The 25,818-nt window shown below is 35.5% G+C and overlaps 2 protein-coding genes across 3 annotated transcripts; both read right to left on the bottom strand.

Moving 5' to 3' along the window:
* Positions 1-104: 104 nt before the first annotated feature.
* Positions 105-3,405, bottom strand: LOC113299077 (probable inorganic phosphate transporter 1-9). The gene is made up of 4 exons (XM_026548010.1): positions 3,304-3,405; positions 3,097-3,195; positions 1,729-3,002; positions 105-1,235 (listed from the first exon to the last, which is right to left on the bottom strand). The coding sequence occupies exons 3-4, from the start codon at positions 2,436-2,438 to the stop codon at positions 224-226; spliced, it is 1,722 nt and encodes a 573-aa protein (XP_026403795.1). The 5' UTR covers positions 2,439-3,002; positions 3,097-3,195; positions 3,304-3,405; the 3' UTR covers positions 105-223.
* Positions 3,406-3,546: 141 nt separating this feature from the next.
* Positions 3,547-7,854, bottom strand: LOC113299083 (CMP-sialic acid transporter 2-like). 2 transcript variants are annotated; one of them, XM_026548017.1, is made up of 15 exons: positions 7,600-7,854; positions 6,932-6,989; positions 6,752-6,815; positions 6,537-6,648; positions 6,240-6,319; positions 5,712-5,787; positions 5,523-5,623; positions 5,282-5,443; positions 5,129-5,177; positions 4,994-5,035; positions 4,387-4,508; positions 4,239-4,298; positions 4,096-4,144; positions 3,848-3,942; positions 3,547-3,740 (listed from the first exon to the last, which is right to left on the bottom strand). In XM_026548017.1, the coding sequence occupies exons 1-15, from the start codon at positions 7,627-7,629 to the stop codon at positions 3,689-3,691; spliced, it is 1,152 nt and encodes a 383-aa protein (XP_026403802.1). In that variant the 5' UTR covers positions 7,630-7,854; the 3' UTR covers positions 3,547-3,688. The 2 variants fall into 2 exon arrangements, with proteins under 2 accessions (XP_026403802.1, XP_026403803.1); XM_026548018.1 differs by having other exon boundaries at positions 5,282-5,353; positions 7,600-7,852.
* Between the last annotated feature and the right edge of the window lie 17,964 nt (positions 7,855-25,818).

Below are 25,818 nucleotides of genomic sequence, written 5' to 3'. Positions count from 1 at the left end.
AGACGTGCGACCCCAACCGACTAACTGAACTAGGACCAATCATACGATCTCACCTAGTCAAAGGAAAAATGAACACAAGGAACAATCACGTGCTACATAGGCCTATATCTTAATAACCTCGTATAAGAACTTGCAAAACTCTGATTGTATGTAATGTAAATGAATGCACTATACACGCATAGATTAAACTTAAAGGGCACAACATGAATTTCTGGATTGAAAATTAAGCCAAAATAGAAGCAGAAGTACTACTTCTCCTCTGATCAATAGCAACAGTACTATTACTAGTGCTGCTACTAGTGGTACTGCTGATGCTCGGACGGACATGAGAACTAGGATGGTGATGATGTTCCGGACTTGATTGTTCAGCACCAGTAAAACATGCCATAAAACTCGTTTGGTTAGACGCTCCGTATTCCACCTCGTTTTCTTCTAAAGACCTTCCCATGGTTTCACGTGTGAAGAAATAGGTCAAGACCATTCCTAACAGTGAAATGCCACCAAGAATCACTAATACATTAGTCATGCCGATACCTTTTTGATAACCCTTGTCAACGTCCTTCTCATTCTGACTCTGAGAAGCCCATAGAAATCCAACTGAACCTATAATTGCACCAATTTTTCCAATAGCACCAGAGATCCCATGACAAGTGGATCGAAACCTTGCAGGAAATAGCTCCGCAGGGATGATGAACGTTGTCGTGTTTGGACCAAAGTTAGAAAAGAAGAATGTGAGTCCATAAAGGATTAAGAACCCTGCATTTGTGTGATCATGCCAATAACTGTAATATGGTATTCCAATAGCAAACATACAAATTCCCATGACCAAGAACCCCATCATTTGAATTTTAACTCTACCAATTCGATCGATAAAAAACACAGTAGCCCAATACCCTGGAATTGTAGAACAAACTGCTATGATCGCTTGAAGTTTTGCTACGTCATAAGCCTGCTGATAGGCATTCACTTTATGGGGATCTCGAAGCAGATCATGATAAACATGGGACTGGAATAGATTGCTGCTATAAAAAACAACATCCACAAGGAACCAAGAAGAAGCACAAGCAAAGAGATCTTGTCCATGGCGCCAGAAAAATTCGCTTGAAAAAAATCCGTAAGTTGGTGGCATGGGCACGAACTCGTGTTCGTCTGTGATATCAGTCATTGGTATATCCAACACTCCTTCCATGTCTTTCACTGCTTGTCTGAGATTTTGTTCCACCAAAGCAGTATACCTACAGATTATAATAATCAAAGTCAGTCAAAAAATTTAACTGCATTAACTGCCTTAGTTGGATCCAAAGCCATACTCATCAATTAAGCTTTTTTAACTTGTTTTCTCTGGCAGGGCCATAATTCGCAATTCAGATATAATTTATAACCCTGAACATCTGATTAAAGTTATTATCCTTTTAAGTAAATTATATCGGTAGCTAGCACGTCTAAGTAGCATGACTCAGTCTCTTGTTAGTTGAAACTTCATTATAAAATCAAAGCAGTTGATATAATTCTAGCGTACTAGCTGACTGCAACATGTTTCTTAGGCATCATTTTCCAGCTTGCAGATAACAAGTGTATACTATTTTTTAAGGAAATTTACCCAAGCATTCAATGTTCCAAATTCTAAAAACAGAAAACAGATAGATAGCAAACAATACCAAAATAAGCTGGAGTATTGAACCAGATATCCAAATGAGATCTACAGCCTTGATGAGAGAGATTAGTTACCTGGCAGTTTCAGGCATCATCATTCGCCAGTAAAATGTCATAGCAGCCGGAATAGCACCGAACATCAAAATCAACCGCCATAATAAATCAGCCTCGTCAGGTGTTCGGATAACGGTGTTCTTAGACTCGGAAGCATGATTGAATATCACACAGAGAAGCATGGTAACAGCCGAGCTAGTGAGAATCCCGAAACCCTGCATGGAGAAGACAGTGGCAATAAAAGAACCCCTTGTCGCTTTATTAGCGAATTCAGACATGATTGTAGCTGAGATTGGGTAATCCCCTCCAATACCGAAACCAAGCATGAACCTAAAGAAGCAAAGACTAGTAATTACACATTTCCTTGTCTTACAAATTGAGAAACCACAACCAATGGAGCTGAAAATCATGATTAGGAGTGCAAAACCATAAACTCTTTTCCTACCACACTTATCACCACAATACCCAAATACCAATTTCCCGAAGACAGTACCAATAAGAGCGGTGGCAACTGTTATGGATACGACTGATGGTGGTACTACACCTCTCACTGATTCATCAATATCTTGATCTTCGTAGTAGATTCGTCCTATCAATTTCATGACGGGCGTAATACAAAAGAGATCATAAGCATCAGTGAATAGACCCATACCTGCTATTATTATTGCTTTGAAATGGTACAATTGTGTTTTTGCTAAATCAAGAGCGGACAGAACCTTCAAACCCGCCATCTCTCAGCCAAGCGTAATCGGTGGATGAAGACAAATAAAGACAATGAACAACTTTAGCTAGCTTCCTTACTCAACCATGTTGCTGATCAGGATACTGATCAGCATAATCATTTATCAAACAGTTTGTTCTTTGATGGACAACTTTCTCTGATGTTTGTATAATTGGGGGTGTTTTTAGTTTTGGGTTCTAATAATTATTTAAGCAAGGAAAGAGAAGAAGACTAGTTCTGCAATTGGCCTTTCTTTTTTCTTTCCATGGTGGAGCCAGACGCTGTGTATATGTCATAGTTTTTGAATAAGCTAAGCTATTTTTTTAAGTTTAAATTTTTGATTCCTCCAAGGAGCGAATAAATTCTGACCCTTACTTGACAAAAAGACGTGTGGCCTCAACTGACTAGTCAACTGAACTAGGACCAATAGAACGAGCTCACCGAAACGCCCACGGCAGGACCATGCTATATAGGCCTATAATAACCTTGTAGCTGTAGTTAACCTATTAGATGTATCCTATGCATCATCAGCAATCTCTCCTCCATGGTGCACTTGCTTTCTAGGCACCTGCAACTGCAAGGGAGGAAGATGACACTAATTGAATTAGACTCAACCGTGGTGGGCTTTTCGTAGCTCAGAGTCAATTGATTGCGAAGTGCGGACTTACATGTTCGCTACTGGCTAGATTCATTTGCCCGCAGAGAGGAAAATTTAACCTGAACTTCCTTCCCCAACAGACAGAGATAGAATTTGAATTCTGAATCCACTAATAAAAGACAATTACTTAGAAGTTACCTGATTTAATAATGAGCCAACAAACAATTATGATCATAATGATTAATGACGATGACGATTAGAGCGTTCAGAACTGTACCAGGAATCAATACCAAGCAGAATTTTATATATATTTGTTTCCTTCAAAACGCAGCATCTTCCCAGCATCTATCGATAATGATATCTATGTATACTTCAAATACATTATCTCAGAGCTGTGAAAGCTGTTGAGGAGTAAACAAATAAAGATAGATGACATGGTATTCACTACATCCTTAACTCCCGAGTTGTTTCCTTTCTCTGATTTTCTACGAACCCAAAAACTAGGCCAACAATCAAAATATGCTTTGAGCTAACTAACCTCAAAAAATAATAATGTAATGGAATATAATGTAACTGAATCACTTACAAGCAGAGAATTACAAAAGAAAAAGAATTTCCACAGATTTTACATTAAAAGACCCTAAAATTGGCAACAAACGAAACTATTTCTGGATCTTACTTATGGAGTGCAGATACACCGATACAGATACAACCCTGAAATGATAATAGATAAAGATATTATACAAAAATTTATCAGGGCTTGGTTCTTAATAAAAGATGAACAAAGGAGAAAGGGGCAGGAATCAGAAATGGTTACTTACGTCGAACCAAGGAAGAATGCAAGGGAGAGATGGAAGTTAAAGAGAAACACCGACACAATCGCAGTGAGAAGCATTGCCACCGAAGTAGAATAGACCTGCCAACATCGATCACCAAACGTTTTTGCTTACTTAGAGTCGAAAATATTGGGGTGTTCAGGTATTGTACAAATGATCGAGCAAGTTTGTAATGAAACTTAAAGCAAAAACTGAACAAAATACAAAACAGTTTGGTAATGCTCGTTTATTACCTTAACAATATTATCAGCATACTTCATAACCATTGATACAGCGATACCACTGCAGATAATTACCATTCATGTTAAAAAAAAGGGAGCGAACGTGAACGTGATACAACCAATCAAGTCTAAAACCCAGTAAAAGGGGCAATTACCTTAGTGCATGGTTGAGAATCATTAATGTAGTAATTAGTGTGTAGCCATGAAAGAATCCCCTAAACACAGAAAAAGATGAGATTGCAAAGATACAAAAACAGAAATTACGAGTTGACCATATGGAGCAGCTTTTCCTTTGGCACTTACTTGTTCATGACCGCATCGAAATCCTGAACAAAAATTGCTATGGCATTGAAGAGCATGCCAAAGACATACAGCCAAAAGTTCTGCATGTTGATATTTCTCGATAGACGCTTCTTCATTATTGCCTGCATAGTAAGTGAAATTTATAAATACCAAATTAAGTAGTCGTAGTTAAGATGATGAATGTCGGTACACACTTAAGGTCTTAACGAATAGAAGTTTATGTATTTAAGGAGAAACTTACGACTTGTTGATTCTTTGGAGGTTTATTGGATCGAGCTTCTAAAACGTAGCAAGTTTTTTGTGCGTGGCTAATCAAGCTTCTAGTAAATCATGCCCACGCAAAAACATTTTAGTCATTTTTTTCTCAGACCACTACAAATTACGAGGAACATTTCTAACTTCTTGTTTTAACACAGGCTCTTTTTTGTTTTATAAATGGTTATATTGCAGCACTTAGTTCAAATTTGTTATTTGAGGTTTCAAGGTAGGATTTAGAGGAAGCTTTACACCAAGTTAACTTCTGACATTTTCAACGTTTACAAATAACATTGCAGTTCCAAAGAACACATTACATAGTATAGAACTCGAAAGGATTTAAAGTACAAACCTCTGTGTACACCCCTGCAAAACCACTTAGAAGTGCCATGATCTGCGAAAGCGATGCAACATTTCCAAACTCTTAGTTCCCAAATAAACTTTTTATCCTTCATCGACTAAGAGCATGAAAATAGTGGGAACTCACAATGGCCATTATCCATCCTTGGAAAGCAGTTTGAAGAACATGATCCGAACTGCAAAGCAAATGAAATCAATATAAATAGCAAGTTATATAAATGCATAAGAAGAAACCCAGAAGATGATTTGAAGAGAGTCTATAACGTGATATAACACTTACGAAGGATCAAGTTGTGCAGTAGTACAACCAGCACATAACAGAATAAAAGCTGCCCACTGAATCTCACTCAACCTGAAAGAAACAATTTGTGCAAAATGCCCGAAGCATATCATTAATCGCAGGAACTCCTGGGAGAAAGGATAATAGACTCGTTTTGATTGTCTGCAACAAATTTATGAAGATTTTTTACTTAAAATCAAGAATCTCGAACATCAGTAATGCTATCGTTTAAAGGTCTTACTTTTTCTTTAAGATGATACGATACAACACCCCGGTGCTAATGATATTGAAATTCTTCAGTATTTGGTAACCCGGAGCATCGACATAGGCAAAGATGTAATACTGCCATGCAAAACAGGATCAATATCATCTTAATGATTGAAAAGCATTACTGTCTGTATTCAAGGCAACAGAAACTTATCTTAGTAACCTGAAGTAAATTCTTAACAAGATAAAGTGCGGCAGGAATGTGGTAGTAAATAACTTCATTAAATGTTGTACTCAACCTGACAGTAAACACAATACGATAAGTGATTAAAACCAACTATAACCAAAAAAAAAGGCGTAAAAAGATGCAATCCTAACACCTGTTGAGACCAACAGGTCCTACCGGACACATATCTTAACAAACAGCTCAACCCCAATAAAACGACAATAACAGCCCAATATGACGGACTAGTTTGGACGGTAAGATAGCATGTATATATGTGTTTAAGGCCTCAATTTAGCACATTTTTTAAAAAGAAACAGATATGAGTCAGAAAACCTAGATAAGATATTAACTTGCGTACAAAAATAAGGATCTCGAACAAAACATTATCTTCCCTTTTTCTTTAATCTTAAGCACTCCAAGAATATATCATGCTCAGGATTTCAGGAAAGCAAGACTAAGAAAGTACAAGATCAAAAATACACATTATTGGCGATTTAGGTTAAGGAGTTTAAAGATGATATGTACTTGTTATCCTCTGTGATACCTTCACTTCTCCACGTTCTTGCCAGAGCTGCGAGTGATAGAGCACATTTCAATGCCTCCACCTGATTCAAAACAAGAAATGGAATATTGATGTGTGGTAGCTCTATGGAACAGACTTGTTAAAATGAAAACATATCCTTAGTCTGCTGAAGTGTTAACATCTCAGGAAGGCTGCTCCAGTTTTGGAACCTCCGTCTATCCAATCAAAAGGGATTCACAAGGAGAAAAAGAAAGACTATGCTACCAAAATTCGGGCCCTGTTTTACTATTACTACTCACCGAGAAATTTGCGGTGGTCACACTGTAATCATATTTCCCAGCCCTTTTGGACCACACAATCAGAATAGCCTGTGAACTCGTGAGGAGAGTTAACGCAAGTGTGACAATTGACCTATACGAATAACACGAACAGAAATCAAGACATGAAAATGAATAGAGTACTGGTTCTATTCAAATCGGCCAGAATAAGGTGCTATCTTCCGGCAAGTTCTTACTTGATTTTCCACTTGGACCGATCACCATAGCTACTTCCCAATGTATTCTTGTTAATTAAAGAAACTGCAACAGCACAGAAAATTTTATTAACTAGAAGGAGACGAATCATATAAATGAAACGAAGTATGGAAAATGCTTCGTCAGTTTCGAGGGTGAGCACTGCTGTAAACGTAACATACCCCCAGTTAAAGATTTCCCGCGCTCCACATCAGCTTCAATCACATCGGCATCCCTATCCTAGAAGACATAGAAACTAATATTCATAATCAACCACACGGGCAAACAATCTAAGAATCCCAAAAATCAATCACTTTAAACCCTCACATCTATGAGTGACACTAATGAAGTTAATCAGTTCAAGGAGCAAAAAAATAAAAACCACAAAACAAGAAGCCAGTTACGACAATGTAACAAGTTAAACAGGTCATACTTTTCTAGGAGCAAGAAGTGGAAACTAACGAGCAAATGCATTATCATCTGTTTCCATCCACAAAGCCATTTTCAGAGAAATGAGGATCAGTATATTTACACACAGAATAAGTGGTGTTTAACATCGTCCATGGAAATTAACTCTAATAACTTATAGTCGGAGAGCATGTCATGGTTTTGCCCAGCTTTACTTGAAATTTTACAGATATGGAACGAATTCTCCTTACACTGGGTCAGCTGGGAAAAGCGGGATCAAACCTAAAACTCAACTTCTTCGTTTTCCGCTGCATTGAATAGGTTTATCTGTAAACTAATCTAAATAGACCTGATTGAATCATAAAATCTAGGGTTTCAATAAACAAATCAGAAAATTGTCGTTTTTAATCAAAATAAATATATAAGATGAGATTAGTAGTACCTCGTCGTCTTTGATTTTTCTGTACTCCATTTGTTAAGAAACCCTTAGTACTTAAGGTTTTGGGATCAAATCACTTTCAGATCTCCCTTTCTTAGCTCTTTATTACTCCCGCCCTCTTTGTTCTTAACTTCTCATTCCCACTCAAGTTGGAGTTTTTCACCTCTGTATTTCTCACTTCTTTTGAGTATGTGTATAAGATGGTATTCGCATTCGATAGGTGATGATCTAGATCTGCCATCGTACTAGGTGGACATTGCGCTTCTAATTGGGCTTACTAGTCTAGAGAGTCGGAAGAAGTCTACTTTGTGGAAGGGATGGGGTTACCTATGAATCATGATTTTGGGCATACTGAAATTTTATTAGGCATACAAAACAATAATCGTAACTTGGATGACCTTATAAGGGGTACCCTATGAGTAGTTCAATTACCTTTATACCCTTAATACAAAAATCAAAAATCAGTTTTCTAAAATATCAAAATCAGTTTCCCTTAACATCTCTTCTTCTTCCTTCTCTAGCCGAACTCTTCTCCTCCCGCGAAAAAAAAAAATTAATCACCGTGATTAATTGTCGATTCGTAAAAATTTGATCCTCGATTAAACTCAACTACACAATGACTCGTACAAAGAAAAGCAGCGACTAGGCAAACCAAATCGTCTTCTAATCCATCAATTGAAGAAGAAGAACCAATTGAAGATGAAGGTGTAGAAACTGAAAATCAACCACCAATTGAACCAGCTGCATCTCCAACTCCGGAAATGAGGATAAGAAAGTAAGTTTTACAAACCCAATCTCCTATTTGTTGTTTTTCATCGATTAAATGACGGTTACGGTGTTGGGTTCGGCTCAAAATTGAGCTGCGTTTTTAGCCGAACTGTTCCTCACAAAAGCTTCCTGTAAGTGTATATGAACATTTCGGCATGAAATTTCATGAAATTTCAAGCCGAACCTAGTCACAAATAGAGATGCATAGGGGTTCGTCGTATTCGATAATCATAATATGTGTCGAACCTAGCACATTTACGAGGTTCGGCTATTACGATATTCACATTATGTGCCGAACCAATACAAAATTCTTACCCCAACAATTATCAGAAATATAAATGATCAGGTTCGGCTTATATAATACTTATGTAAATAGCCGAACCATGTACTACCAAAAGGTTCGGCGCTTACGATTTTCTCAATATAAGCCGAACCTCACGTAATTTTCTTCCAGATCACACAGGATTAGGTTCGGCTCATTATGACATTTTTAAACAAGCCGAACTAGTTGGTTCGGCTCATAATAATAACACTTTCAGCTTGCCGAACTGTTCATTAGTTGTCAATATCCAGGTGGGTTCGGCTGATATATTAAGCCGAACATATTCCAGACTCGCCGAACCTTAGTGAAAAAACACAAACTTTTTATGATTTTAAGCTACAAAAGTGAGATTAAACATAAGATAGAAGTGTACCCTCCTCATCAATTGAATCAAATACAAGCTTTTTTCTCATTTTTCCCTTCTCCTTCTCAAAAAAAAAATCTAACTTTTTTTTTCTTACTCAAAAATTTTCATCTACACAAATTTGTAACTAAATAATCTTAAAACTAATCACTAATCAGAATTATTTTAACTAATAATTAGTATTAACACTAATCCTAAAAGGGCAGATTTGACATTAAAAAAAATTGGTTAAGGGGGCTTCTGATTTTGTTATTTCACATCCTTTTTTTTCTTTATTAGGTATGCCTAATAAGATTCATGCATGCCCAAAATCATGAATCTTACCTATAGGCTATACACACTCACTTGGGGATTTTACTCGGTTCAATTTTAACATGTGAAAATCCGGCCTGCATTTTAGTGGATTGGGCGTGGCTGATTTTCTGGGTTCAGCTTTTTACGGGTTGGACGCGGGTGGTACATCACCCATCCGTTGGACACCCGACCCGAAAAATGTATACACAGGATTTGATCAAGAATCAGGTAATAGAGGTCTCATGGAATCAGCTACCAAGTTAAATTAGGATTTTTTTAATAATAAAAAAATGGTCGATATAATTTTTTTTTCAGGAGTTAGGTTACTTAGATCGTTGAAAAACAAAAATTATTAAGTTTTTCCGCGCTTGGTTATGTGTGTTGGAGTTTGTTATGTTAGAGTTTCCTTACTACGAATGTGATACTGTTGCAAAAATTTACAAGAACGTCACTGCATTTTAATCTTACTCTCATCACAAAAAAACTAACTTAGAAGAAGGGAGAAAAAAACCAAAAATGCGTCTGCAAAAAAACAAAAGATCAATCCCAGCTTATGAAAAACTGTCTATCAAAAATCAATCCCAGCTTAGGTAAAAGAAACCCAAAATGTCTGATAAAAGAAAGCAAGCTTAAAACACTAATTATTCTTCATATGAAAAAGAAGTAGAAAAAAAGAAAATGAAACAAGACTAAACCTCCATGTTTTAAGTACACAAACCCTTGCATCTCTTACAATTCAATCTCCCTTTCTCCAAAATAAACCTAATTTAGAAGGGAAAAAACCCTCAAAAATGACTCTGCAAAAATAGAATATCAATTCCAGCTTATGAATTAAAAATCCAAACTATCTACCAAAGATGAATCCTAGCTTAAGTAAAAGAAACCCAAAATGTATGAGAAAATAAAGTAGATTGAAAAAAATGATTCTTCTTCACCTGAAAAAGTAGAATAAGAAGTTGAAAAAAAAGAAAAATGAAGAAGATGAAACAAAACTAAACCTCCTTGTTTTAAGAACACAAAACCCTGCATCTCCTTCACTTCAATCTCCCTCTCTCCACAAAAACCCTAACTTAAAAGAAGAAGACAAAAATGTCTCTGCAAAAAATAGAAGATCAATCCCAACTTATGATTAAAGAAAAAGAAAAAAAAAACTGCCTACCAAAGATCAATCCCAGTTTAAGAAAAGGAAACCCAAAATATCTGAGAAAAGAAAGCAAGTTGAAAAGAATGATTCTTTTTCATCTGAAAAAGATGTAGAAGAAAAATAACATGAAGAAGATGAAACAAGACTAAATCTCCATGTTTTAATAACACAAAACCATGTATCTCCTTCACTTCAATCTCTCTCCCTCCGCAAAAAAACCCTAACTTAAAATAAGAAGAAGAAAAAAAACAAAAATATCTCTGCAAAAAACAGAAAATCAATCCCAGCTTATGGAAAATAAAACCCAAACTGTCTATCAAAGATCCATACAAGCTTAGGAAAAAGAAACCCAAAATGTTTGAGAAAATAAAGAAAGTCAAAAACAATGATTTTTCTTCATCTGAAAAAGAGAAGAAGAAAATGAAGAAGATTAAACAAGACTAAACCTCCATGTTTTAAGAACACCAAAACCATGCATCTCCTTCACTTCATCTCCCTCTCTCCACAAAAACTCTAACTTAAAAGAGAAGAAGAAAAATCCAAAGATGTCTCTGCAAAGAGATTAATCCCATCTTATGCAAAAAAAAAAAAAAAAAAAACAAAAAAAAAAAAAAAAAAAAAAAAAAAAAAAAAAAAAAAAAATCACAGCTTAGGAAAAAATACAAAATGTCTGAGAAATAAGCAAGTTGAAAACAATGATTCTTCTTCATCTTAAAAAGAAGTAGAAGATGAAGTACAAGAAATAAAAAATGAAACAAGACTAAGCCTCCATGTTTTAGGAACACAGAACCCTGCATCTCCTTCACTTCAATCTCCCTCTCTCCGCAAAAAACCCTAACTTAGAAGAAGAAAAAAAATGTTTGTGCAAAAAACAGAAGATCAATCCCATCTTATGAAAAAAATTAACTGTCTTCCAAAGATCAATCCCAGCTTAGGAAAAAAAACCCCAAAATGTCTGAGAAAAGAAAGCAAGTTAAAAACAATGATTGAAGAAGATGAAACAAGACTAAATCTCTATGTTTTAATTAAACACAAAGCTCTGCATTTCCTTCACTTCAATCTCTATTTCTCCACAAAAACCATAACTTAAAAGAAGAAAGAAAAGAAAACCCAAAAATGTCTCTGCAAAAATAGAAGATCATTTCCAACTTATGAAAGAAAAAAACTGTCTACTAAAGATCACTCCCAGCTTAGGAAAAAGAAACCCAAAATGTCTGAGAAAAGAAAGCAAATTGAAAACAATGATTTTTCTTCATCTGAAAAAAAAAGTAAAAGAAAAAAAATGAATTAGATGATGTTGTTGTTGTTTCTTCAACAAATTAGTAAGAATAAGTTTATATTTATTACTCTTCTTAATATCTGTCATAGGCGTGGTTTTTGCAGTGATGGATGAGTGTCCAATCACTTCAAAGCATGCTCCCGTAAACATAGATAAATATGTGTGGCTCTCGTAACAGTGCACTTCAACTCATGCGTTAGTTGAACGAAACAAGACTAAACCGCCATTATTTAAGAACACAAAACCCTACATATCCTTCACTTCAATCTTCCTCTCTCCACAAAAAACCCTAACTTAGAAGAAGAACCAAAAAAATCCTAAAATGTCTTTGCAAAAAACAAAAGATCAATCCCACCTTATGAGAAAAAAAACGGTGTACCAAAAATCAATCTCAGCTTAGGAAAAAGAAACCCAAAATGTATGATAAAAGAAAGAAAGTTGAAAACAATGATTCTTCTTCATCTGAAAAAGAAGCAGAAGAACAAAGAAAATTAAGAAGATAAACAAGACTAAACCTCCATGTTTTAAGAACATAAAACCCGACATCTCCTTCACTTCAATCTCCCTCTCTCCACAAAAACCCTAACTTATAAGAAGGAAAAAAAAAACTAAAAATGTCTCTGCAAAAAAACAGAAGATCAATCCCATCTGATGAAAAAAATCCAAACTTTCTACCAAAGATAAATCCCAGCTTAATAAAAGGAAACTCAAAATGTTTGAGAAAAGAAAACAAGTTGGAAACAATGATTCTTCTTCACCTGGAAAAGAAAGTAGAAGAAAAAGAAAATAAAGAAGATGAAACAAGACTAAATATCCATGTTTTAAGAACACAAAACCCTGCATTTCCTTCAATTCAATCTCCCTCTCTCCACAAAAAAAAAAAACCTAACTTAGAAGAAAAAAAAAACAAATACGTCTCTGCGAAAAACATATGATCAATCTCATCTTATGAAGAAAACAAAATTAGACTGTCTACCAAAGATAAATCCCAGCTTAGGGAAAAAAAACCTAAAATGTCTGAGAATAAAAATCAAATTGAAAAGAATGATTCTTCTTCATTTGAAAAAGAAATAGAAGAAGAAGTGGAAGGAAAAAAAAAGGTGAAACAAGACTAAACCTCCATGTTTTAAGAACACAAAACCCAACATCTCCTTCACTTCAATTTCTCTCTCTCCACAAAAAACCCTAACTTTGAAGGGGGAAAAAACAACCAAAACTGTCTCTGCAAAAAACAAAAGATCAATCCCAGCTTATGAAGAAAAAAAACACAGATTGTCTACCAAACAAATATCAAGCCTAACTTAGGAAAAAGAAACCCAAAATGTCTGAGAAAATAAATCAAGTTGAAAACAATGATTTTTCTTTATCTGAAAAAGAAATAGAAGAAAAAAAATGAAGAAGATGAAACAAGACTAAACCTCTATGTTTTGAGAACACAAAACCCTGCATCTCCTTCACTTCAATATTCCTCTCTTTACAAAAACCCCCAACTTAGAAAAAGAAGGAAACAAAAATTGACTGTAAAAAAAGAAGATCAATCCCTGCTTATGGAAGAAAAAAGATGTCTTCCGAAGATCAACCCCAACTTAGGAAAAAGAAACCCAAAATGTCTGAGGGAAAAAAAAACAAGTTGAAAACAATGATTTTTCTTCGTCTGAAAAAGAAGAAGAAGAAAAATAAAATGAAGAATATGAAACAAGACTAAACCTCCATGTTTTAAGAACACAAAACCATGCATCTCATTCACTTCAATCTCCCTCTGTCCACAAAAACCCCTAAAATAGAAGAAGGAAAAAAAAAATGTCTATCAAAGATCAATCCCAGCTTAGGAGCTAAACCCCTTTGCTTGGGCGATGGAGGAAGTCATTGTTCCAAAAAAAGTCACATATTTCTATTTTAATTAATTTTTGCAATTTCTTTTATGATTATTTGCACTGAACTAATATTGAATAATTGATTTTTTATTGAATGATAGTGATTTATTTTGATGGATCATGCTTAGGAAAAGATTTTTGATGTTCCATACTTGAGATTTGCAATTGTTACTTTGAAGATCTACTACATGCAATATATTAGAATCACTTTGGACGTAAGAATTGCATGAATATTGTTTTAATTGAATCACTTAAATTGGTTAGTGGTAAAGGAACTTGATAATATAAGAACATCTCTGTCTGATAAAACTCACTCACTTGCTCAAAATAATGGTTCATAGCTCAAAAGTGTGCAAGGAGGTAAAAAATAATCTAAAAAAGAGAATCTACAACGTCATATTGGCGTTACATATCGAGTGTTGCAAACCCGAAGATAAGCGTTGCAAACACTGTTTTAGAACTGTTAAATTTGAAAGAAAAGACGGAAATAATGATAATCTTGAATAGTCAGTTCTTCATGTTCTTCGTCTTCAACAATAGCAAAAAAGAGTTGTCCGCAACTCGATTTTTCTCTCTGTTCTTGCCTATAAACTTCTCTAAAACCTCTCTAAACTTGTGTAGCCTCTTCCGGGAATCGAGCAACCATTTTATAAACCACAAAAACCTTAGTAAACCCGATTAATTCTCTTTTTTTATTTCCGTGCAAGTCACGGGAATTTCATTTATTATCTCTTCTCTATGCGTCTCTGACTTAATGCAGACTCTCAAAAAAATAGAATCAAATCTAACTGTCAAGATATGCTCCCTATTTCCCCACGTAACTTCCAAATTAAACAACAAATACCTGTGAAAAATTCTCTCACTATTTTATCAAAAACTCGATGATCCAATCAAATCCAGTCAAATTCAGCCTAATCAAACACCCATACCAGCATTGTATATCCCAATCAAGACCATCTCAGCCAAAATCCGCGATTAGATCTCTCCCAAACAACTTAAAAAATCAAACCCTAATTCTGCCAGTTTAAATCATATTTCTGCCAATTTCATATTTCAAATTTGAGAAGAAAGTGGAGTCCCCCTGTCCTTCGCAGGGGTCCCTTTAGCACATGCTCTAGTGGTTCCTTTAGTAATTTTTCTAGTGCCTTTATCAATTTTCGAGCCAATGTTTCCAAAAATGTTTATTTTCCAAAAACACGTATACACACATAAAACACCATAATAAGTACAAAAATGAGCACTATCAATATACAGAATTGAGATAAACCAAACACAAAAATGCCTTTATCAAGTACCCCCAAACTTATAATTTGCTAGTCCTCGAGCAAATCGAATCTAGAAAACAAAAATCCTAACTCACTGTTGCAGGGATCGCGATTGCACTTAGTGATAGACACATTTTTGTGTCTGATTTGATCTCAATTCTATGTATTGTTGGTACTCGATTTTGTACTTATTTTGTTATTCTATGTCTTTGTAGGTGTTTTTTAAGAAATAAGCTTTTGAAGAAAAGTTGGATCGAAAAGTGATGTTTGCACCCCGAAGAAAATTACTCAAGGCACCCCAAACCCCAAAAAAACTGTTGAAGACACCCCATAAATGTATTGAAGGCACCCTAAGAAAGGCACACGAGGACAAGTGCTAAAGGGACCTCCATTTTGGATAAGGGGCACTCCAATTGCTGTCCAGATATGGGAACTCCATCCCCTACCTTTTGAAAATCAATTTTGGCGGGAAATATACTTTGCAGTTGTGAAATAATCGGACGTGATTTTTCCCGAGTTTCTCTCGGATTTGATTTAGAATCATCCCGTTACGCGGAAACAGGAGTGGTATGTGTCCCAAATTCGAAAAGTAAGGGAAGCATTCACGTGCACACGAAAAACAGAGGAAGATTATTTTTCGGGATTCTTTTCGTGTTGTAATTGAAGATTGCATGAGGCTACGTGATTTTGACTTAATCCAAAACTATAACTCAGCGTGTTTGGAACGTGTAAGATGTCAGAAAACGCATGAGAATGGAAGGCAGATAAATAAAAGGAAATTTGTGACATAATATGGCAGGGGAGTAAAAGCATATATTTTCAAGTATTGTGAAGATTTGGGGGTGGGGGGGGTGGGGGGGTGTTTGGAACTTAGAGGATGAAAACAGGGAACATAAAAGAATATTATACTTCCGGCTTCAAGGCCTTGCGATTCTTTTCAGCAAATATTTCGTCCATTTCCAAATAATTGGAGAGTACAACTGGACAATGAAATAATGCTTTCAACATACAATGAATCTCTATAACAATGTTGTTGGATGCAAGAGTTGTACTCCCTTAACCTAACCAAGAACACACATTTTATGGATCCTGATGATGCTTAGAGAGAAAAGAGTTCAAGAGAATTTGATGTGTTTTTTTTCCATGTTTGAATGAAAACAAATCATCACTACTTATAAGGGACTCATGCCTGTTGGAGATGCCTCTTCACTTCCAAAAGACATCAATAATGTCTAATAGGAATGGATGTGTCTTACGTGAACCATCACTCCCTTTGGAGATGCCTTTTCATCTCCAACAAACATGCATTACGTTTATTCGGCATAGGACGCTCCCCAACCATAGCGGAAAAAATAAAAAAACGAAAATCATTTTATTTTCTAAGATATTGAAAATATCCAACAATCTCCCCCTATTTTCAATAACCAAAAAAACATGAAAATAAAATAAAACTTACAGAATTGGAGTGGCTGCATCACTCAAGTGACTTCCTACGTACCGGAGTGGGATCAATCCAACGTAGTTCAAGCTTAATTGGGAAATAAGCATCATCATAAAAATCAATAAATAAATGATAGGTATCTTTTGGATTTGAACCTTCACTTAGTGTAAGAAATTCAAAGCCTTATCGGGGTTCAGTGGTGAAACCAGTCTTGAACCAAGTGACCGATGTGATAAAACCGGAATCTCGACACATAATAATTTCAGAGATTGTGTGTTATGTAGCTCAGTACGTTAATGGCCATGTGCTTGTCCTGGATTCATGAGTCTTCTTCATAGAATGGTCTTTTTCTCTTGGGAAACGACCTGATTTCCACTCATATAGGTAAGTCTCTAAGGTGTTTCTGTGATACACCTGTAAACAACTATAGACTCATTAAGGATTTACATCCTTCCTCTTTCTTGCAGAACCACTGCACTAAACAGAAATGAAATGTTTTTACTTAGTGCACCATAATCACTTCCATAACTTGTTGGTACCACATTCAACTTTGTTTATCTTTTTCAAAATACAGGTTGGGTTTTTGTTATGGGTGATCAACCTTCTTTCACTGACCTTAGTCCCGTTTCTTTATACTTCATTGAAACATTTCCTTTAGAAGACTCTTCATAATGAGTCTTCCAAGTTATTCTTCGTTTCAATGGTTTACTTTAGTTACTTTTCTGTTAGGTAATTGTATTATTGTTCCATGTCTAAGACTTGTGTCTTGACTTTCAATTATAAGTCTTGTTAGAGACGTTATAGATCATAGCTTGATTCATAATAAATCAAGACCCCTTGTGATGGCTTCTTCCAAAGTGGGATGTCTACTAGATAGGTTCTACGCCATTCTTCCTCATTACATGCATCTACTCATACAAGTAATTCTAACAATATTATTAAGAATATTCTTCTTTTATTTACAAAATCATTTGTAACTTCTCTAGTAATCTTAATTAACATCCACAGTTAATTCACAAGAAATCTCATGATAGTAGAAAGAGAAATCATGATGGTCGCGGGACCACTTGCTTTGCTAACCACATGGTTCATGGAGAAGTATGGAAGTTTCAGGAATTTTGATAGAAAGATGAAGTCCTTGAAAGAGGAAACCCTAATAATAATAAAATAATATAAAAAATAAGGAAAAAGAGTGGGGGACCGGCTGAAAAAGCGGGGGTATAACAACCACACCCAATATTTCGCTTAGCAATCTGTATGGACAAACTCCAACATACTTTCAAGAGAATCAATAAGACTGAATCTTAATAAAGTATATCAAAGAGTTATATCTCTCTTTCTCGATTCAATTCTTACTCAAGCAAATAGAAATATGCGAGTCTAATTGAATACAAGAGAAATCACTTGAACGGTACCAAATACCAATGTTCAAGGATCAATCAATTTCAATCAACAATCAAAGGTCGGATTTCCAATTGATTGATTCAAACGCACAACCTGAGATATTTCAATTATATAAAAAAATATAATGCGGAATAGAAATAACACAGACACCAGAATTTTGTTAATGAGGAAACCGCAAATGCTGAAAAACCCCGGGACCTAGTCCAGATTGAACACCACACTGTATTAAGCCGCTACAGACACTAGCCTACTACAAACTAACTTCGGTCTGGACTGTAGTTGAACCCCAATCAATCTCACACTTATTCAAGGTACAGTTGCGCTCCTTACGTCTCTGATCCCAGCAGGATACTACACACTTGATTCTATTAGCTGATCTCACCCACAACTAAGAGTTACTATGACCCAAAGTCGAAGACTTTAATAAACAAATCTGTATCGCACAGAAAAGCATACAGAATAGATAAATCTGTCTCCCACAGATAAACCTACAAGTTTTTGTTCCGTATTTTGATAAATCAAGGTGAACAGGAACTAATTGATAACCCAGACTTATATTCCCAAAGAAAAGCCTAGTATTATCAATCACCTCGTAATAATCTTAATCGACGCGGCGAAAGAAGATATTGTGGAATCACAAACGATGAAACAAAGATGTTTGTGATTACTTTTCTATCTTGCCTATCGGAGATAAATATCTCAAGCCGATCATTACGATTGTACTCAACACGATAGAATCAGCAAGATCAGATCACACAACTACGAGAAAGTAGTATCGGTCTGGCTTCACAATCCCAATGAAGTCTTTAAGTCGTTAACCTGGTTTTTAAGAAGAAACCAAAGGTTAAAGGAGAATTGACTCTAGATAATACAACTAGTATCACACAGGAGGTGTGGGGATTATGTTTCCCAGTTGCTAGAGTTCTCCCTTGTATAGTCTTTCAAATCATGGTTTGCAATCAATGTTAGCTTGGTAACAAAGCATTCAATATTCACAGTTAGATGAAAACCTGATTAGATTCAAGCTAATATCTTTCAACCGTTAGATCGAAAACTTTGCTTGTTACACACAAATGAAATGTACTATTTTGGGTTTATGTAACCGTACCCAAATATGAACATTTGTTAGTTCAACAATAGTTAACCAAATGGTTAGCCATATGAGCACTTTCATATCAACCATGTTCTTCTTCACCATAACTAGTTCAAATGACTCAAATAAACTAGTTAGAGAGTTGTTCAATTGCAAGGAAATATTATGTAACTACACAAGACACAATCGAAGCAAAACCGATTTGATTCACTCGAACCGGTTCATGAACTATATAGCCACAGTTTGCATTTAGCATTCCTTAGTTAATATGAATAAGTTCACAAACAATCGTTTTTAGATATAACCAACTCAAGTTCGCAAACTTAGTTCGCGGACTTAAGTTCCCGGAAGGAGTTCACAAACTCCGACAGATATTCTCGGGTCGAGAACTTCCGCGAGTTCGCGAACTGGGTTCGTAGACTGAGTTCGCGGACTTAGCTCATGCCACCATTCCGGTTCTCTTGATCAACAAAGTTCGCAAACTTCGGTTCAAGGAAAAAGGACTTATACATATATGTGTTACCACACAATGCTTATATCCATCATTGGTTATATAATCTAAACTCTCATTTCAATCATTGAAACATTCTTAGAGGACGTTATTATATAGTCCCTCCGTCCCTAATAAGATGACCTACTTGGTTTTAAACTTTGTCCCATAAATAGATGACCTATTTCACTAATCAAGGGATATTTCTAAAACTACCCTTTTAATTGATTATTTTTTCTATAAGAAATATGTATAATTTGATAGTCGTGTTTATATTCGTTGCGTAGGTGTTTTAAAATGCTTTTCAACGGTATAAAGTTTATAAAAAACCGTGGTATAGTTTAAGAGATAAATCGTTTCTAAATTTTACTAATTATTGCCTATAAGGGTATAATTGTAAAAAATATTTAAATATACTCCACTTTCCTCCTTGCCTTAAAATTTGTGCAAACTACAACTAGGTTATCTTATTAGGGACGGGGGGAGTAGTTGTTATTCACAAACTATTTTTCGTCAAAGTAAGCAATTTTCAAAGTGATTGAAACGTATCATGACTTTCGTCACTAGGTAAAGATGAACTTGGCCAAAGCTAAATCTTACCAACACATATTTCGAGAAATAGATAGGCGAGATAAACTCGGCTCGAAATAACAAATGTGTGTAATCAAAGTCTATATAGCAAAACGACTTTGTCTCAAGATAGGAGATAGAGTAGATAGACTTTTGAGTGATAGATAAGTTCAAGTCTCCACATAACTTTTAGTCGATGAAGATCCACCAGTTCCTTGAGTAGTCCTTCGTCTTGTATGATAATCTCCATGGAGTTCTTGAGCTCGACTACACTTTCTATCCTAGTCCGAGACTTAGATATAGTAGACTAGAAATCAAGACTTATAGTTTTGATCACTAACATTGACAAACATGCTTGAGATAGCAACGCATGCGAGTTCGACCGAGCAATGCTCTAACAATCTCCCCCTTTGTCAATTTTACTGACAAAACTATCAATACATATGAAATACAAAAATAAATGAAATAACTTTTGTAGATCCTATTCCACATGCCTAATCTTCAACATTACTCGAAATCTTCGTCACTTCCAAGTACTCCAATGATCCCAAAGGTTGTAAGTTCAGCATCATCGTTGTTGAAAATCCGTAACTATAACAACGAGAAAACAAGAGTTCTCAATCATTGTTATACAGTGTCATAGTATCATTTTATAGTATCAAAGTTCAATTGTATCACAACTTCGACAACAATACTATGGTGATATTTATCACTCCCCCTTAGTCAATACTCCATCTCACATGGAAACCAATCCTCCTTACATAATGATCCGAAAACCATATGTATTTGTAGTGTGAACTACATATTAATTCTCCCCCTTTTTGTCAATAAAATTGGCAAAGGTACGAAAACGGGATCCTAATGAAATTTCCAAAAGAGACGTTTCATGACCAAAATAAAGCATATATCATCTTGTTTAGATGCAATTATATATCCGAAGCTAAATGCATTCATCAAGGAGTTTATAAATATACAAGATAACCCCTATAATATTCCACAACCGCACTCCCCACAAAGATTTGGCAATTAAGCACAAGTTCAATTAAGAACTCTCCCCCATAATATGTCATTCCCGAAGGAACAACAAGAGCGACCTTAATTTCAAAAGAAAAGAAGGATTTATTTGGACGTAATAAATCACATACAAGTATGAATTTGAATCCAAAAAACTCAATTAAACTAACCACAAGAGAACTCATGATTAATTTAATCGGAAATGCTCAACATAAGTGAACTTATGGAGACTCAAAAGTTCACAATTAGATTAATCACAAGAGAACCCATAATTAATCTAATCGTAATACACAACCAAATTAACCACAAAAAGTAATTAATTTAATTGGTCATGCTCGACATAAGAGAACTTACGGAGCAACAACTAAATAACCAAACGAAAATGATTAATTTAGTTGAACATGCTTGACATAAAGTACCTCATGGAGAAACAACTAAGCTAAAAATAACTCAGTCGATTGTGCTCAACATAAGACACCTTATGGAACAACACACTATGTACACAAAAATTGTGGATCGGAGATCGACCTTATACCGTGGAATAAGCAAGGATTCATTCTATTTTCCATCACCATTTGCACAATGACATAAAATAGACATAATCCTTGTAAACAAAAGATTTTAACCTATCTTCGATCAATAATTGACATAATAGGCTTAACTTTTCTAATTGTCAAAAGTTTATTCCTTCTTTTATCAACACATGCATATCGACATATAAAGGACTTAACTCTCGACTAGATATGGGACAATCACATTTCATGGACGCAAACACACATATCCCATAATAAATTGCAATATATAAAACCATAAAGATTAATACTGCAAAAATCATCTTCCAAACAATTTTAGAATTTAAACCAACAAATCTAAAAACATGAAGATGAAAACGTTGGACATAGCTATGTGTAATCACAATAATGGCTATTCCAAACTCTAGTTATTATTCTAAACAAAACAAGAAAAATAGAATATTTACTAGATAAATAAATAAAACATCTACTAGAAACCGATCACAAGCTGAATCAAGGTTCACGTTCGCCATCTTCACGAGTTTCGAGGCCTTTAAGCTTGTGATTCATAATATCAACTGCGTCTTCAGAGAAGATATCCTTGTTGATGAGTTCTTTATCTTGTGACATTATGAGACCAAGGTAAGCAGTAACCTTTTTCAACTCAATTCTAACCACATCAAGATCCTTCATTGTATCAACAAGTTGCAGTTTTGCTTCCTCAAAGTATTTAAGAAAGTCATGAACCACTTCAGCAGAAATCATATCCTCATTCTCAACATCTTGGTGTGAGTAGGCATAGTAGCATGAGGCATTAGGTGCACCATCTTCTACAAGAGTTCTTTTCTTCCTCCCTTTTGATTCTAAACTGAAACCTTTCTCAAGAAATCCCTTTGCAAAATCACCATATAAAGATGAAGAGGAAGACATTCTTGGTAGCCCAAACCTAGAGTATGCATACGTGATTTACATACCTTAATAGGTTGGGTACTTAAGGTTTCTTAGGGAAGGAGTTTTTAGGGTTTCCTTAGTTGATCCGTTCCATACATACGGGTACCCCGCACGAGATCAAACTTGACCCAAGCGAGAAACAAGCGTCGTTTAAACACGAACTTGCAGAAAAACACTGTGCACAAGAGGAAATCATAATGACTTTAAAAATCTATGTCTCATAAGAGAAACAACTTTTAGAGTGTATGAGTAGTACCTTGTTTAACCAAAAATAAAACAGAAATAGAAATTTCAAACAAATACATGTGAGAGTATTTTTGCAAGGACACTCATGCTAAAAGCGATAAGAAGATAGCTTGAGAGTCTGAAAATACCATTTCTCACAAGTATACATATCTCTCAACCAGGATTTTTGTGTGAGAGATTTCAACCTTGTGATCAAGTAGCACAAGTATGAGCTTTTAGCTCATCAATGAATACTGTTTTTGGTTAAACCCCTTTCTTCTGTACTTTGGAAGAAAATTGTTATGATGTGAAAAATTATCATAAAATTTACTATCATCATAATATGACACATAGTTTGAGTCCTTACCAGAGGGTTTTTGCCTTGAGGGAATCGACAACCTGTTGATAGTTTCCTTATTCCTTTTAATCATTTCCTTCAGGATATTTCTCATATCATCATTTTTGCTCCTTTCTCCTGGAAACTTATTCACATCAAGGAGAACATTATCCACTCTTTTGATAATAGGAGAGACTTGTTACTTCCTTAAATGTTTTTTGTTAAGACTTTTGTTCTGCTTCGGAGCATTTGAGGAACTCATTGAACTAACTTTCCTGGTAGCATACACAGGGTATGTACGAAAACCAATTAGTTTAGGCATATGAATGTCAGTTATGTTAGAGCATAACTCAGTCAACCTCGCATGCGTTTCTATCTCAAGCATGTTTGTCAATGTTAGTGATCAAAACTATAAGTCTTGATTTCTAGCCTACATAGCTAAGTCTCGGACTAGGATAGAAAAGTGTAGTTGAGCTCAAGGACTTCATGGAGATTCATCATACAACGACGAAGATCTATACAAGGAACCGTGGAACTTCATCAACAAAAAGGTATGTGAAGACTTGAACTTATCTATCACTCAAAAGTCTATGTCTTCTATCTCCTACTTCTTATGAGACAAAAGTCGTATGCTATATATACTAGATCATACACATTTGACATTTCGAGCTGAGCATTCATTGCTTATCTTTTATCTCAAAATCGTGTGTTGGTAAAGCGTTTCGCTTTGATCAAGTTTATCTACCTAGTGACGAAAGTCATGAAAAGTTTCAATCACTTTGAGAATTGCTCTGACGTGAATCGGTCTGTGAATAACGGCTACATAGCATCCTCTGAGAATGTCTCAATGATTGAAATGAGAGTTTAGATTACATAATCATGTATTCCTTGAACCGAAGTTTTCGAACTTCGTTGATCAAGAGAAATCGGTAGGATTGTGGAATTGGCTTGCCAAGTCCGCAGACTCAGTCCGCGAACTGTCGGAAATTCTCGACCGAGAATTTCTGCTGGATTTTCCAAAACTCGATTGTGTGCTCAGTCCGCGAACTGGCGGAAGGTCTCTTTACGATAATTTCTTCTTAGTTTGGAAAACTCAACCGATTAACTTAAGTCCGCGAACTTGTTTGTGAACTTAAGAGGTTATGATCTAAAGATGTGCTCTGAACATGAAACATTAAATTACTAAGGAATGCTTTATGCAAACCGTGTCTATAATGTTCATGAGACGATTCAATTGAATCGAATCATCTTTGTTTCAATTGTATCTTGTGTAGTTACATAAGATCTCATAGCAATTTAACAACTCTTTAACTAGTTCATTTGAGTCAATTGAACTAGTTATAGTGAAGAAGAACAAGGTTAATATGAAATGCTTGGTTAACCTTTTGGGTTACTATGTTGAACCAACATACACGTACACGTTTGGGCATGGTTTTCACGAACCCAATAAACGTCTACCCAAGTGTGTGTGACAAGCTAAGTTTTCGATCTAACGGTTGAGAAATATTAGCTTGAATCTAAATCAGGTTTTTATTTAACAGTGAATAAGGATTGCTTTGTACCTAAGGAAAAACCCTGATTTGAAGGATATATAAAGGAGACATCTAGCATTGTGAAAAACTAATCCCCATACGTCTGTGTTCTATTAGTGCGCCCGCTAGATTCGATCTCCATTAACCTTTGATTTTCTTCTCTAAAATCAGGTTAACGACTTAAAGACTTCATTGGGATTGTGAAGCCCGATATTACTTTATCGTAGTTGTGTGATCTGATCTTGCATATTCTATCGTACTAGTACAATTGATTGATTGACTTGAGATCATGAGAGTTCTCCGATAGGAAAGATAAATAAGTCACAAACATCTTCGTCTCACTGTTTGTGATTCCTCGACAATTCGCTTGTGTAGTCAGGAAGGATTGTAGAGAGGTGATTGATTAATCTAGGCTGTTCTTCGGGAATATAAGACTGGATTATCAATTGGTTCCTGTTCACCTTGATTTTATATCAAAATACGGAACAAAACCTAGGGTTTATCTGTGGGAGACAGATTTATCCTTTGATAGACTTTTCTGTGTGAGACGGATCTGTTTATTATCAAGTCTGTGGTTTTGGGTTGCAGCAACTCTTGGTTGTGGGTGACATCAGCTAAGGGAATCAAGTGCGCAGTATCCTGCTGGGATCAGAGGCGTAGGAGTACAACTGTACCTTGGATCGGTGGGAGACTGATTGGGGTTCAACTATAGTCCAGTCCGAAGTTAGTTTGCAGTAGGCTAGTGTCTGTAGCGTCTTAATATATTGTGTATTCAATCTGGACTAGGTCCCGGGGTTTTTCTGCATTTGCGGTTTCCTCGTTAACAAAATTTCTGGTGTCTGTGTTATTTCTTTTCCGCATTCTATTTTATATAATTGAAATAATACAAGTTGTGTGTTTGTGATCATCAATTGGAAATCCAACCTTTGGTTGTTGATTGATATTGATTGATCCTTGGACATTGGTCTTTGACACCGTCCAAGTATTCCTTGTATTTGATAAAGACTCGCTATTGTTTAGCTTGAGTAAAAATCAAATCAAGAGAGAGAGATTAACTCCTTGAGATACTTTTATCTAAATTGAGTCTGATTGTCTATTTGATTCTCTATCAAAGTATTTCAGAGTTAGTCCATACAGATTGCTAAGCGAAATATTGGGTGGTGTTGTTAGACCCTCGCTTTTTCAATTGGTATCAGAGCAGGCAAACACGTTTAAGACCTCATCGGTCTGTGTTTGTAGCGATCTGACTCTATGGACAAGAGTACTATCTCTAATAACACAACATCAGTTCAGGGTTATTCAGATAAGCTTCAGAGATCTGAAACCTTTGAGAAAAACTCCTT

Source organism: Papaver somniferum, chromosome 1, assembly GCF_003573695.1.
Source record: "Papaver somniferum cultivar HN1 chromosome 1, ASM357369v1, whole genome shotgun sequence".
Taxonomy (NCBI): domain Eukaryota; kingdom Viridiplantae; phylum Streptophyta; class Magnoliopsida; order Ranunculales; family Papaveraceae; genus Papaver; species Papaver somniferum.
Note: the sequence above shows the minus strand (reverse complement) of the source record. Positions and strands in the feature narration are given on the sequence as shown.